This window comes from Canis lupus, chromosome 23, assembly GCF_048164855.1.
Source record: "Canis lupus baileyi chromosome 23, mCanLup2.hap1, whole genome shotgun sequence".
In the NCBI taxonomy this organism is placed as follows: Eukaryota; Metazoa; Chordata; class Mammalia; order Carnivora; family Canidae; genus Canis; species Canis lupus.
Genome location: NC_132860.1, coordinates 9,834,343 through 9,848,602, shown reverse-complemented (window position 1 = coordinate 9,848,602; position 14,260 = coordinate 9,834,343). Strand labels below are relative to the sequence as shown.

General features: G+C 36.6%; 1 protein-coding gene across 15 annotated transcripts in view; it reads right to left on the bottom strand.

Moving 5' to 3' along the window:
• UEVLD (UEV and lactate/malate dehyrogenase domains) overlaps positions 1-14,260 on the bottom strand; it is a 50,987-nt gene that overhangs the window by 23,193 nt on the left and 13,534 nt on the right. For 13 of the 15 annotated variants that reach the window (XR_012015489.1, XR_012015488.1, XR_012015487.1 and 10 more), the window contains 4 exons: positions 9,405-9,568; positions 5,756-5,891; positions 4,965-5,083; positions 1,185-1,287 (listed from right to left, as the gene is read on the bottom strand). Coding sequence is in view for 11 of the 15 variants with exons in the window: in XM_072793827.1 (XP_072649928.1) it covers positions 1,185-1,287; positions 4,965-5,083; positions 5,756-5,891; positions 9,405-9,568 (522 nt within the window). In the remaining 4 variants the exon portion in view is untranslated. The remainder of the gene's footprint in view (positions 1-1,184; positions 1,288-4,964; positions 5,084-5,755; positions 5,892-9,404; positions 9,569-14,260) is intronic. The other 2 variants (XM_072793833.1, XM_072793829.1) reach the window with 1 other exon arrangement.

Below are 14,260 nucleotides of genomic sequence, written 5' to 3'. Positions count from 1 at the left end.
TTTTTAAGCCCACATCCCCAAATCAGTATTTACCTACATATATGTCTGTATTAGTACACTATGGACATTATAAAATATATGCAAATATTTAAATTAAGATGAGATAAAAACTACTTTCCTAACATTTATATTTTTATTTATTAAGAATACAAAATCAGGATCCCTGGGTGGCGCAGCGGTTTGGCGCCTGCCTTTGGCCCAGGGGGCAATCCTGGAGACCTGGGATCGAATCCCACATCGGGCTCCCGGTGCATGGAGCCTGCTTCTCCCTCTGCCTGTGTCTCTGCCTCTCTCTCTCTCTCTCTGTGACTATCATAAATAAATAAATTAAAAAAAAAAATACAAAGTCTTTTTTGTTCTTATTAAGACTTATTTTAACAATATATTTTTGGTGAAAGCCATATGCATTTTTTGTAAAAATCTTAACTCTGACATATACCAAGATATAGTAAGTATTATTCCCACTTCGTAGATGATAAAACTAAACTTTGAGAGGTTATATAACCTGACAAATGCCAGAGTTATAATGTGGCAGAGTTGGGACGGACCCCCAACTCTAGAACCAGTGCTCTTAACCAATATATTATGAGCATGGAACCAATCAAAGGAAACAAATTTATACTGTAGCTTAAGTCAAAGACAGAATAAATCCTTCTGACCTATAAGAATGTTATCTGCTCATCTGACTCTTGTTTATATAATCAATTACAATCTGTATGGCTTTGGATAAGTCACTTTATTTATCTGAATCTTAGTTTCCCCAATATGTAAAATGAGGAACTTGGACTAGGTGATCTTTAATGCTTCCTAGCATTAAAATTCTATGACTCAAGGCTGGGCACAGAGGATTTTGGGGGTAGTAAAAGATACTATAATGGTAAATACATGTCATTATAGATTTGTCCATACCCACAGAATGTACAACACCAAGAATGAACCCCAATGTAAATTATGACTTTTGGATGATTAATGATGTGTCAAGGTAGGCTCATCAATTGTGCCACTCTAGTGGGGAATGCTAATAATGGGGGAGGCTGTCCATGTGCAGGGATAAAGGAATATATATGGGAAACCTTCCATTCAATGTTGCTATGAACTTAAAACTGTTCTAAAAAAAGTGTATTAAAAAAAAAATTCTAGGACTCAAATATGAGGCAAGCATCTTATAAGCAGAATAACCAGACCTTTGCTGATCTCCACATTAGGCAGGCTAAAGATGTCAAGGTCCATTACCCCTCCTTTCGTCTCTTCTGAGAGGTCCAAGAGGACCAGTCTGTCTGCAATGCCCTGTACAGTATAATAAGAACATACAGCATTACACAAACACAGCCAGTTACTCAATATAAGTTCATTCAGAAGTGAAGCTAAAGGAGAATGCACAGCCTCGTATGCTGTCTTATGAAGAAAAGGTAATATAATAGCAATGAAAAGGATGTGCAAGCAAGAAACTACTATGAACTTTTGAAATGTGATCCTTTAGGCTTAACAGAAAATTGGGATCTAGTAGGACTTAACCCAGAAGTCACAGATTGCAGATTTCCTTTGATGGGACAGGAGTAATTACGATAATTTGGTGCACTGAATACATTTGCTGCTGTTTCTTGAGTTTATGTTTTCATTTTAATGTCATAATTTCCATTTTGAAAGTACTGAGAGTGATTTTTTTGCTCTATTTTAATGCCTCATTTCTAGCATGAAAGTCAATACCAATGCCAAGTTTCTCTTTAAAAAAAAAGATAATAAATCTAAAATAAAATCCTATTATCATGTAGAACTCTTCCCAGATATCTAATAGAAAACACTCCACATGCCTGTAGATGGCTCTCTGGTTGCCACAGTAGGCTAACTGTAAATGACGGCACAGAAACTTCTCAGAGTCAAGTTACCTTTACGGGTATTTTTCTTTTTCTTTTCTTTAAAGATTTATTTATTTATTTGAGAGAGAGGAAAAAAAAAAAACACACAAGCAGTGAGGAGGGGCAGAGGGAGATGGAGAAGACGACTCCCCACTGAACAGGGAGCCCAATGTACAGCTGGATCCCAGGACCCTGAGATCATGACCTGAGCTGCAGGCAGATGCTTAACTGAGTCACCCAGGTGTCCTATGGAAGGTCTTCTTCTAAAGTGGTAAGCAGTTTGAGGATCTTTCCTATATTAGGGTACAGAGGCAAGAATACCCAGGGATCCACCAGACTGCCAGGCAGAAAGTACAAAAGAAAACCCATCTATAGTATTATTAGCTCTGTGACATTGGGCAAGTCACTGAACTTCGCCTTATTTCATGGGGCTATGAGGATTACTATGTGACCCAGAGCTGGCAGAGAGAAGTCCTCTCTAACTTGTACCTATTAATTTTATTACTGTCAACTACACTCAAAAGAGAAATGCAAAGAAAACTATGAGTTATCATTTTTAATTATGAGACACAGAAAGACCCAAAAGTTTAACAACAATAATGTGAGAAAACAGGCATTCTTACATACTGTGGATATGAGAATAAACTGGTACAACTGATATGGAGGATAATTTGACAAGTTCTACCAAAATTTAAAAAGAGTAATTCCAGCTTTGCACAGTACCAATGAGGTTTATCCAAGGCTTGATTATTGCTAATTAAAAATGGTAATTCCTTTAATCCATCTATCTCATTTACAGAAATTATCCTACAAGTTTATTAGTACATAGGTAACATAATACAACACGTATAAGGATATTTAAAGAGCTAGAAATGACCTAATGTCTGTAAGGATGATAGCAATAATGAAGCAGGATAACATTATGGCTTAAAGCAGAATTTCCCATGCTTTAAGGGATCATCATTCAACCACTGGGTAGCTCAGTGGTTGAGCATCTGCCTTTGGCTTAGGTCATGATCCTGGGGTCCTGAGATTGAGTCCTGCATCAGGTTCCCCACAGGGAGCCTGCTTCTCCCTCTGCGTCTCATCAATAAATAAATAAAATCTTAAAAAAAAAAAAAGGGCAGGAGGGGATCACAATTTAGATTAGTGCAGCACATGGGACACCAGGGGTTTTGTGTCAAAATGCAGATTCGTTTCCATAGGCCTGGGGTGGGACCTTAGATAATACAACTTCAATAAGATCTTAGGTATCACCAGTGCTGCTGGTCTGAAAGCCACAGACTGAGTAGTAAAGATTTAGGATACAGGCTCTGTAAATAGACTGCCTTACTTCAAATCCTGCCTCCATTTATTAACAGTGTGACTTTGGGCAAATTATGCAACTTCATCTGTAAAATGGTAGTAATGATAGTACCCAACATAGGGTTAGGTAAAATTTAGTAAAAATCAGTCAAGTGTTTAGCTGAGCGCCTGGCACCTAGTAAGCATTCAATCAGTAAAGGTCAGTTGCTGGCGCTATGACCACCACTTCTACTGATATTATTATGACTACTACTGTATCATAGCATTGCATGTATCTTGTATCAAAATATTAATATTTACAAAGAAAATGGAACAAAATTTCCATTTGGACAGTTTACAGACAAAGGAGTACTGATAGTGAGATGGTAAAGAAACATGACTTTAAGGGGCCTTCTTGTACTTACCAAAACTCAACAAAATTGATAAAACTCAATACTGTTAAGGATGTCAAAAAATCAGATTGATGTGCATAACTGTTATGAGCAGCATAAATCTGCCTTTCTGAAGTGCAACTAGCAATATATAATAAGTGCCATAAAGACCATTCATGCCCTCTGATTCACTAGTACTGTTTTTGAGATTATGTACACCTAAAAGAAAATTCAGAGGAGAAAATAAGCAACTCGTAAAGCAGTATTTATGGAAGGATTCTATTTAGTAACAAAGGAACTGAAAACAGTTCAAATTCCAATTAAGAGGGATTGACTAGTTAGTATATTCAGATGGAGGGTGGAGGAAATGAAGCGAAGTCAAAAGTCAGCATATGTTGTTCTACACAGCCAGCTTTTAAAATTTTCTAGCTCCCTGGATATAATTTAATTGTTTACTAAAGTAGAACCTATCTCTGAGACATATGTGAGTCTGAAGTAAAAAGGAAAGAACTTAGATGACAACATTTTAATAGAAAAGTAAAAACAAAATGTCAGGTACCAAATAAACAGAGAGGGACAGCTATTCTACTCTGGGCTACATCCCTGAAAAGACACAGACCTGCTGTTATCATGATACTGGGACCCTGGAGGGTCTTTTGAACTTCTCTGGAAGGGAATTTAAGCTTTCCTGAAAATAATTTATATACAAAAAGATCTAGTAAAAAGGACTGATGGAAAAATAAAGAAATTTCAAGCTAGTGTAAAATATTAACTTAGAAATTATTATCTTAAGAGAATATAGAGTAATTACACAAGAAAAGGCAATCTTTAAGAAAAAATGTTAATTTTAGAAAGAGCTAAAATTAAGTATTACATTAAATAAGAGCTTAATTAAAGCAGCATGACTCAGAAAACACAAAGGAATTGGTGACTAAGTCAGATGAATGTCAGGTTGAGGTTTCCCTTGGAATAGGATGATGAGCCCATTGTTCAAATCACTTTTTTAAAAAAAAATTGTATTTATTTATTCATGAGAGACACGGAGAGGCAGAGATACAGGCAGAGGGAGAAGCAGGCTCCATGCAGAAGCCTGACGTGGGACTTGATCCTGGGACTCCAGGATCACGCTCTGGGCTGAAGGCAGGCGCTAAACCGCTGAGCCACCCAGGGATCCTGTTCAAATTACTATCTATTTATTTATTTATTTCAAATCACTTTTTAAAAGCCTATTCCAAGTACTAATTAAGAAGCAATATCCCTGATGAGAGCTTTCAGTTTTGTTTTTTTTTGCCAAGTTACTAAATACATTTTAAGGTAAAATGAGTTTTTTCCACATGACAAAATGAAGCCATTATTTCTTGTATGTTAAACATAAACTACCTAAAAGTCTAGCAATGTGATAGATGGATATCTAACCACTATGCTTACATACCTTTGCTGAGATTGCTAATGTGCAGGCAATACCCAGTTCTCCACCTCCAACCACAGTAATTTTATTGACGGTTTTATGCTCATGATTTACCCAGTTCTTTGCATTTATGTCTGAGACACCTAGAAATAAAAGTGAATTATCATGAGAGTTTTGAAATAATATCAAAAAATCTTTTTTAGCATCTTAAAAAAGTACACCAACCTTCAATAGCTTGGACAGAAAACATAATGCTACTCCATAAGCATTCGAAAATACTTGAACAAGTGAAATGCAAGACAAACAGGAATCTCAGTAAATATTCTCAATAGAGCCTAAGACTAAAAAATAGGATTTCCATAATTCTGAAAAACATTCTGATTCTTACTGCTCTGGTCTATAAGGCAAAAATGTTCAATGCCTTACTGACTTTCGTAAGTGTGGATATCTGACTTATCCTCAATGAGAAACATGGAGAATCAGATTTTCTGGCCCAATATTGAATGAGGCAAAAAGATACTTAAGTATATAATGAAAAAGGTTTGGGATCATTAATATATATCAAGTAATTTTGAACAAACACAAATTGTTTTATCTGTCAGTATAAGAGTAAGCTTTCACATTTTAAGAAACCACATTCATTGGAACTATATGGTAACACCCTATGACAGATGTATAGGAAAGAATTTTTGATTCAACACAGATATGTACAGATACATGAATATTTTTATTTATAGAAATCCAGTAGCAGAGAGTAAAGGATATTAGTGAGAAAATATAAATTCATAACTCTCTGATTAACAAAAAATACAAACCTTCAGTGATTTTTGCAATATAGGCTAGCAAGTCTACCTGCCGTGCCTCATCAGATGATGATAGAGAATACAGGGGAAGTTCCTCTTGAAACTTGGCAATCATTTCTTTAATTAGTCCAACAATGACAGATTTAGGCTGCAGAATACACACAAAAGAAAAAGTTACGCAAAAAATTTCCTAAAGAATACTACCTTCTTGGGACACCTGGGGGGCTCAGTGGTTGGGTGTCTGCCTTCGGCTTGGGGCGTGATCCTGGGGATCCAGGATTGAGTCCCACATTGGGCTCCTTGCGGGGAGCCTGCTTTCTCCCTCTGCCTGCCTCTTTCTCTCTCTCTGTCTCTCTCATGAATGAATAAAATAAAATCTTAAAAAAAAAAAAAGAATACTACCTTCTTAACCTATACATTATTATCTAAAGTTAACTAAAAGAAAGTTTTGCATTATGCTCTTATTTTTGGAAAACTACCATACAAATTACATGATAGTATTAACCGAAAAATTACTTAATTCTTTTAACTGAAAATTAGAGAAATGCTAGTCTACATCTCCGAAAGATGAGAAAATAACATGAATGTGCTTATAGCAAAGTACTTATATGTTCAGGAACCATCTGCCTATCTTTTTGTTTGACTTTTTAAAGTAATTTTATTTGAGACAGAGAGAGAGAAAGAGAGAGAGAGAGAGAGAACCGAGCAGGGGGAGGGGCAAAGGGAGAGGGAGAAGCAGGCTCCTCACTGGGCAGGGAGCAGAGGTGAATGAGGGGCTCCATCCCAGGATCCTGAGATCATGACCTGAGCTGAAGGCAGAGAGATGCTTAACCGACTGAGCCATCCAGGCGCCCCCCCCCCCTTATTTTACTTATTTAATTGTGAAATAATTGTAGACTTATAGAAAAGTTGCAAAAAAGTACAAAGAATTTTCATATATTCTTCACCCAGATCACTCAAATGTTAACATTTTAGCAATATTTTCTCAGTCTCTTTCCCTCTCCATATTTTTCTGAACCGAGAATAAATTGCAGATCCAATACCTTTTCACCCCTAAATATGTTAGTAAATATTGTCTAAAATATAGGTCTAACACAGCACATTGAATCTCTTATGGAAAATGTCTGTAATCCTTGGTCTAGACATTTCTAGATTCCTTCAGCTCCAAAATTCTGTGTAATTGTACTACATAATTATAATTCCAACCTCATGAGGAACTTAGTTACTGTAGTACTTTTAAATAGGACAATTTAAATAATGTAATGTCTTCTTAAGACTAGTTCTAATTCTATTTTTAAAAAAAGAGGGGCAGCCCCGGTGGTGCAGCAGTTTAGCGCCTCCTGGAGACCCAGGATCGAGTCCCATGTCAGGCTCTCTGCATGGAACCTGCTTCTCCCTCTGCCTCTGTCTCTGCCTCTCTCTCTCTGTGTGTGTCTCTATGAATAAATAAAAAATCTTAAAAATAAATTAATTAATTAAATAAAAAAAAGAAAACTAGGGGCACCTGGGTGGCTCAGTGGTTGAGCATCTGCCATCGGCTCACATGGTGATCTCGGGGTCCTGGGATTGAGTCCCATATCAAGCTCCCTGGAGGGGGCCTGCTTCTCCCTCTGCCTAAGTTTCTGCCTCTCTCTCTGTGTCTCTCATGAATAAATAAAATCTTTTTTAAAAATCTAGTTTTAGCATATAATAAAAAGGTTCAGAATAGTAAAATGAAACCAATATTGTCTGAAGTCAAGCACAACCTCAGCTAGACTATTATCTGAGTATTTACCATACAAACAAAACTATGAAAAGAGATGCAAGTGAAAATGAGAAAAGGGAAACAGGAAATATGAATTCCCACAATAGGCTAGAGATGTCAAAATACTGTTTGAGGATAGCTTAAAAAAAAAAAAGGGTAAAAATGGATGAAGGAGACAGAAGACAATTAAAAAAAAAAGGAACATACATGACTGATTAATATATGAAAAAGATCTCAATTTCTCAAATAACAGAAAAACATTAAGGTCCCTCCAACTGACAAATTTTTATTATACCTAATTTATCACGTTGATCTATCAATCTTATTTATTAAAATCACCAAATAATGCAAATGATATACAAATTCATAAAGTAAAAGGTCAATGTTCCTCCACCTATTCTCCACTGCCAACTACTTGGTGTGCATCACTTCTTTTTGTATTTCTTTTCTTTTTTTAAAGATTTTATACATATTAAAAATACAGAAAAGTATAAAAACAAAGTAAAACATGCCCATAACTGCATGCTTTCTTATGAGATGTATATAAAATAAAAATTTGTAATCCTAACACCATCTTTTACTCCAGCTATACTTGACCCTTGACCTATCCCTGGTCTCTTTCAAGGATTCCTGGTCCTCCTGTCCCACAACTTCCTGGATACATATAAATATATTATAAATTATCCTTTCACAAAAATCTTACTTCCAAAAATGAGAACACATTATATACCCTTCTAAATAAATATATGGAGATAAGCGAAAGTTTGCTTTGCTTTAATAATAATACTTTCTGCCAGAACATGGGTGCTGAAAAAGAGGTATTCTATGCTGATTTCAAGTGATCATAGACATACATTTTGTCCACCTTTTGGAGGCCAATTTGGCAATATGTAAGAATTGCCTTCAAAACATTTATAAACTTTGATCCAGTAATTCCATTCCTAGAGATTTATCATTACTAAATTATTAAAGATTTATAATATATACACTCTTATGTTTACATATCTTTATCTTTAAGGATGCTCATCATTAAATTTCTAACAACAGAGCAATTTGTAAATACATCATGCCAGTATCTTTATGTGGTATCAGGTAACCAATTAAAGACCATGTATTTTGAACATATTGTTTAAAATGAGAAGTGCTCAGCATAATGGTAGATGACAAAAATACAGAAAACAAAACTGCATAATGTGAAAACTTATGAACTAAATAAACTAGTTCCATATATCACTGTGAATGAATTTTTAAAAATGTTCAGTTAAAACAAAACATAACAGAAGGTTATATACAGTATGATTCAATTTACATAAAAGTAAAAAGCAGGCAAAACTACAAATAAATTCATATATTACATAAGAATCTTTAATAAGGAGGGACTAAGAAATAGTGTCCATTATCTTGCCAGTAGCTTTTCATGTGCTTTATCAAGCAGTAAACAACCATAAAAAGAGGGGGAGCAAATAATACTTGGTTCCAAATAATTGAGCTCCCAGTAATAGTTGGAGACAGCACTTCATGCAGGCTGCTTTTTGCCACTGGGGTTTGGAACTTGGGTGACTCCGGGGAGCTCAATTTCAAATTACTTTTAAAGTTCATGTGAGAAATACCATTGAAAGAAAATTCAGTAACTTATTTGTACCATTAGGATAAAGAGAAATACTCAGAAAAATAAAGACTCATAAAAGAAAATCCAGGGATCCCTGGGTGGCGCAGCGGTTTGGCGCCTGCCTTTGGCCCGGGGCACGATCCTGGAGACCCAGGATCGAATCCCACGTCGGGCTCCCGGTGCATGGAGCCTGCTTCTCCCTCTGCCTGTGTCTCTGCCTCTCTGTCTCTCTCTGTGTGACTATCATGAATAAATAAGTAAAATCTTTAAAAAAAAAAAAAAAAAAAGAAAATCCAAATTGATCTTACATGGCTCCAGTTTTGAAGATAGGGCAAGTAAATTCTGCCTTGAGCATCCACATGTTTTCCAACTGAGATTCCCATGTTTGCGGTTGGCTTTAAGAAGCAAATGGGGGGAGCAAACGGGTGGGAATCCAAAATCCACAGACGAATTGGTATGTTATAGGTATTACCTATTTGAGACAAACACACTTTCAGACAATGATGAAGTATGCACATTACATTCATGATACAGCAAGGTGGCATTTTAAGATGTGTAGTTTAGGGGATCCCTGGGTGGCTCAGAGGTTTGGCGCCTGCCTTTGGCCCAGGGTGTCCCTGTTGGAGCTGTTGTGCCCAAGATCGCGAATCCGAGAAACCACCAAGGAGCCGACACCGATGCAAACACAGGAGGGTTTATTTACAAGCTCGAGCTTGGGTCCAAGTATATCCGACACAGCGGAGCAGGGACTTGGACCCCGAGACTAAGAGGCTAGCAGCTTTATAGGGGCCAGTGGCCAATGGGATACGCAGAAAGTTGCAGAGTCATGGGTCCACAAGCAGGTGGCCGATTGAATTACATTTTACCCTAAAGTATCCATTTTGAACTGGCCCTATCACTGAGCCGATTTCCAATTAGGGTGTGCCCAGCAGCTTGACTAGGGTGGGGCAGCGCCTTAAGCAATAAGCAGGTCAAGTGGGGGCCATATAGGAGGTGGCAGGTGCAGCACAAAATGGAGTTAGTCCTGCTCTGCTTGTCCAAGGGTAGGGGATTTTTGTTAAATTTCCTGGGTCCCACAGGAGCCTGCTTCTCCCTCTGCCTGTGTCTCTGCCTCTCTCTCTCTCTCTCTGTGTCTCTCATGAATAAATAAAATCTTAAAAAAAAAAATAAGATCTGTAGTTAAGTGTATATGTAAAGGATTTGTATAAATCAAGGCCTACTTCTCCATTTTCATGTTCCCATGGTGTAAAGCACCAGCATAACACTTGAAGAAATTTAAAAAGACAATGGCCAGTTCATCTAATTAAATTCGATAAATATTTACAGGAGCTACTATGCCAGGAATTTGGGATACAGCATCTTTTCTACATAACCTTCTTTGTTCCACCCAAATGGAACTATTGCAACTCTTTTGAAAAGCAGTGGATACTTCTATTTTTATACTTATTCTGCACTGAAGTTATCTCCTTACAGGTCTGTGTTTCCTTTCACATTGTAAACTTCCAGGGGATTATGTATTATTCATTTCTAGATCCCCTGCATCAAGTATAGTGCCTAACATACTGTCTGACAATAAGTTTCTTATATAAGAGTGAATGAACAAATTAAAAATGGATGAATTAACAAAGATGAATTTGATACATTTGATACTGACCTTCAAGTTCCTCATTAATTGCAAATGAGCTGGGTTAGGTAACATAGAACACAGACCTGAAAATAACCTTATCAGTCCCCTTGTTCTTAAATTTTGGCATACCAAGAGACAGGCATGCATGCTCTTCCATTGTTAACCATGTACATACATTATGCCTACTGAGAACAAAAGCCACGTACATACATTATGCCGACTGACTGCCCTGGTTGCCAGGAAGCCCAAAGCTAAACCTAATAAAAATGCAAAACCAAACTCAAACTACAAATCTGATCAGTTACCTTAGCTGTTCTACTGTATCTTCTGATAGTCATTCCTGCTTTCATAGTCTTACTGCATGTCTTTCACTGTATTTATGAAAATGGCTGCTCAGGAGCAAGAATGTCTAGGTTCAAATTCTAGTTTTACCCATGACTAGCTATATGATTTTAGGCAAGTTCCTTAACTTTTCTGTGCTTCAATTCCTTAATCTATAAAATGGTAATAATAATAGCTCCTACCCCACAAGGTTGCTCTGAGGATGGAATTAGTTAAGGTATGTAAAATGCTTAGAAAAATACATGACATGGTACCATGTAGGGTTGGCAATTTTTGCAATTTACCTAAAACCCATTTTGGAATTAGGCCGGGTCTAAATTAAAAGTTTTATTTTCCACTGCAATCCTTTTCTTGCTAAGGAAATCCTCCTCCCACTGACAGCTTTTCTCATCTTGCTTCCTACTCTAAGGATACAATGATACTCAGCCATATCTGCATGGTAGACTCACTTAAGGTACTTGGAAACATCCCAATAGCCAGGCCACTCCCCCAAAGTTACTGATTCAGTGGGATGGGCTGTGGATAGAATTTTTTTAAAAGCTTCCCATGTAATTCTAATGTGCAGGTAGGATTGAAAATCAGTATAGAAATGTCCTGATACTTGTGGGTCTATTTTTTTCTATCAGTTCTCAGAATCACACTCCTCCTCTACTTTTGTATCAGTTTTAAAAACAATTTTAAAAACTGAGATATAATTGACATAAACATTAGTTTCACTGTACAACATAATGACTTGTTATTACCTCAATATTATTGTGGTAATTACCACTTGTTATTACCATAATTACTTGTATTTACCACAAAATGATCCATAAGTCTAGTTAATATCTGTCGCCATAGTGTCTAAGTATTTACAATTTGGGTATAGGCATAGCTATTGATGATAGATAATTCTATGATTATGAAGTCATGTGATCATAGCACCACAAAGTAACTGACAGGTACTGAGACACACCATCAAATTCCTCCAGAAGCACTCTGTCGAATGTTATATACTCTCTAAAGTAGTGTTTTTCAAATTGTGGCCACAATAATTAATTTGGTAGGGTCACAAAATTAATTTAGTAGGCTGCAAGCAATATTTTAAAATGGAATTGAAAAGAAAATAGAATATATGACAGGTAGTATAGTGTTTCATATACATGTATATAGTGTGTATGCGTGCATGTGTATGCTAGCTATGTATATAAAACTATTTATTATGCGTCACAATCAAAACATTAGAAAGCCACTGTTCTAGACCACGCAGATTTTTTTGGTTTCATAATATTGCTGAAGAAGTAGGACAAATCCTGATGGTGCCACTAATCACTACACATTAAAGAAAAGGAATGTCTATTGATGGTGTCTTCCTAATTGATCAAGGATCTGCTGCCTCCCACAATGCGCCTCCCCAGCAGCATCAATGCATTTGAATAGCCCATGCTTGGCAAAGCAACCAGTGAACAGGATTCCTGTGTCTAACTGGTAAGATTCGCTTACTGATTTGTTCTCTTCTTCCTTCTTTCCCATTCTTTTTGGTCGACAAATGTCCTGCCTTGTACCCTGCCCATTTAGGTTTCAGTAATTCATTACCAAAAAGTCAGAACTGCTGGTAGAGTTCTTGGATCTGAAGTAATTATATCATAAAAATATAATTTAAGTTAGCTGTAAGTAAAGTTCAGATGGGTATCATCTTATTAAGATGAATACACATCTCTAAATGAGTGGATGAAGAAAAAGTGTCATCACAACCTTGACACTATCTTGAAGATAATAATCTAGAAAATGTCTGCAAGTATACATAAGGAAATACCAATGGAAGATTTATTCGGGAAATTAGGACTGGGTGGAAAGTTAGGTATAAGCTTAACCACTTCCTTTCTCAATTGTTTAAATTGTTTTAGCGTGAGTATATATTATTATTATACTAATAAAACTAGAAAGTGAAAAATATAGGGAGACAATAATTTATTAAACATTTATTATGTGCCAGGCATTATGCCAAGAGCTTTACTTACAGTAATTCATTTAATCTTCCTAATTTTAGAGTGAGGCTCTATTATTGTACCATTTTACAGACAAGAGAGATAATACATTCTGACCTTCTGATCAACAGGAAATAACTAGTGTGGATTATATTGAGTTGATATAATTCTACTCAAAAGCAAAGAAGAAAAAAGAATGTACTGAAAAAATGAAGATACTGCAGGTACCATTACTACCTTGGAAGACCCAGTGTGAGAATCAGTGAAATAACTTCTTGGCTCTTGGAGACGCAGAATGCCAATGAGGGGCATCATACCAATGATATTAAAATAAGTTTTATGCCATCCTGTTACTTTCCCACAATATCCTTGAAACTGAAATGCTACTAAGCTGTGATTCATTTAAATTCATGAGCTCCTCTGTAAAATGTAACTGCCCTTGACATCACTGGGGTGGCTAATAGGAATGAAGTCAATCAACCAATCAATCATTGGGGTGGGCAATAATTCTCTCTCTCTCTTTTTAACACCTAATCATAATAAATGCAGAACACAAGTAATGGGGATCATATCTGAATAAAGGTGTTGAGGCAGCTAGAAAAGAGTCTGAGAGCTTGGCAGGAGAGGAGAAGGAGGAAAATAAAAATTCTTCAATTTCTGCAGAGCTCACTGCTATCTACTTTCATCTCCAACCACATTTCTATGTATAAAAACCAAAATGAATTCCTATGCACTTCCTGTGGCAAAGGAGGTGTCACGGTGGGACACGAACAGAGGCAGAATAAAACATGAGTGAGCCCCAGGCAATAAGTCATCACGGAGGGGAAGAAATTAGAAAGGGTTTGTAAAAGTCTAGGGAATACCATACGAAGCACTTACTTTGAAAAAAAGTCCCCCAAAATATAGCTTCTGGGCGTCTTTTTGGGGGCAGAATATTCCCATAGTATAGAACTGAATCTTTTGCAAAGGAGCAAACTCCACTGTTCTCTCCCCATTTGTTTACAGACCCTCCTCAGCCCATTTTTAAGGGCACTTCCTCTCTCAAATGCCCAGCAAATTCCTTTGGTAGTCAGTAATCAAATAAATGAACTTGACCTTCAACAAATATTTATCAAGCATTTTCTATAAACACAGCACTGTGTATTAGTGATTTTGGATAACATCCTTCTTGGGATTATTTGCATTTTAAAAGAGGAATAAATTTTTAGTTGTGGAATTTCAGGCACCC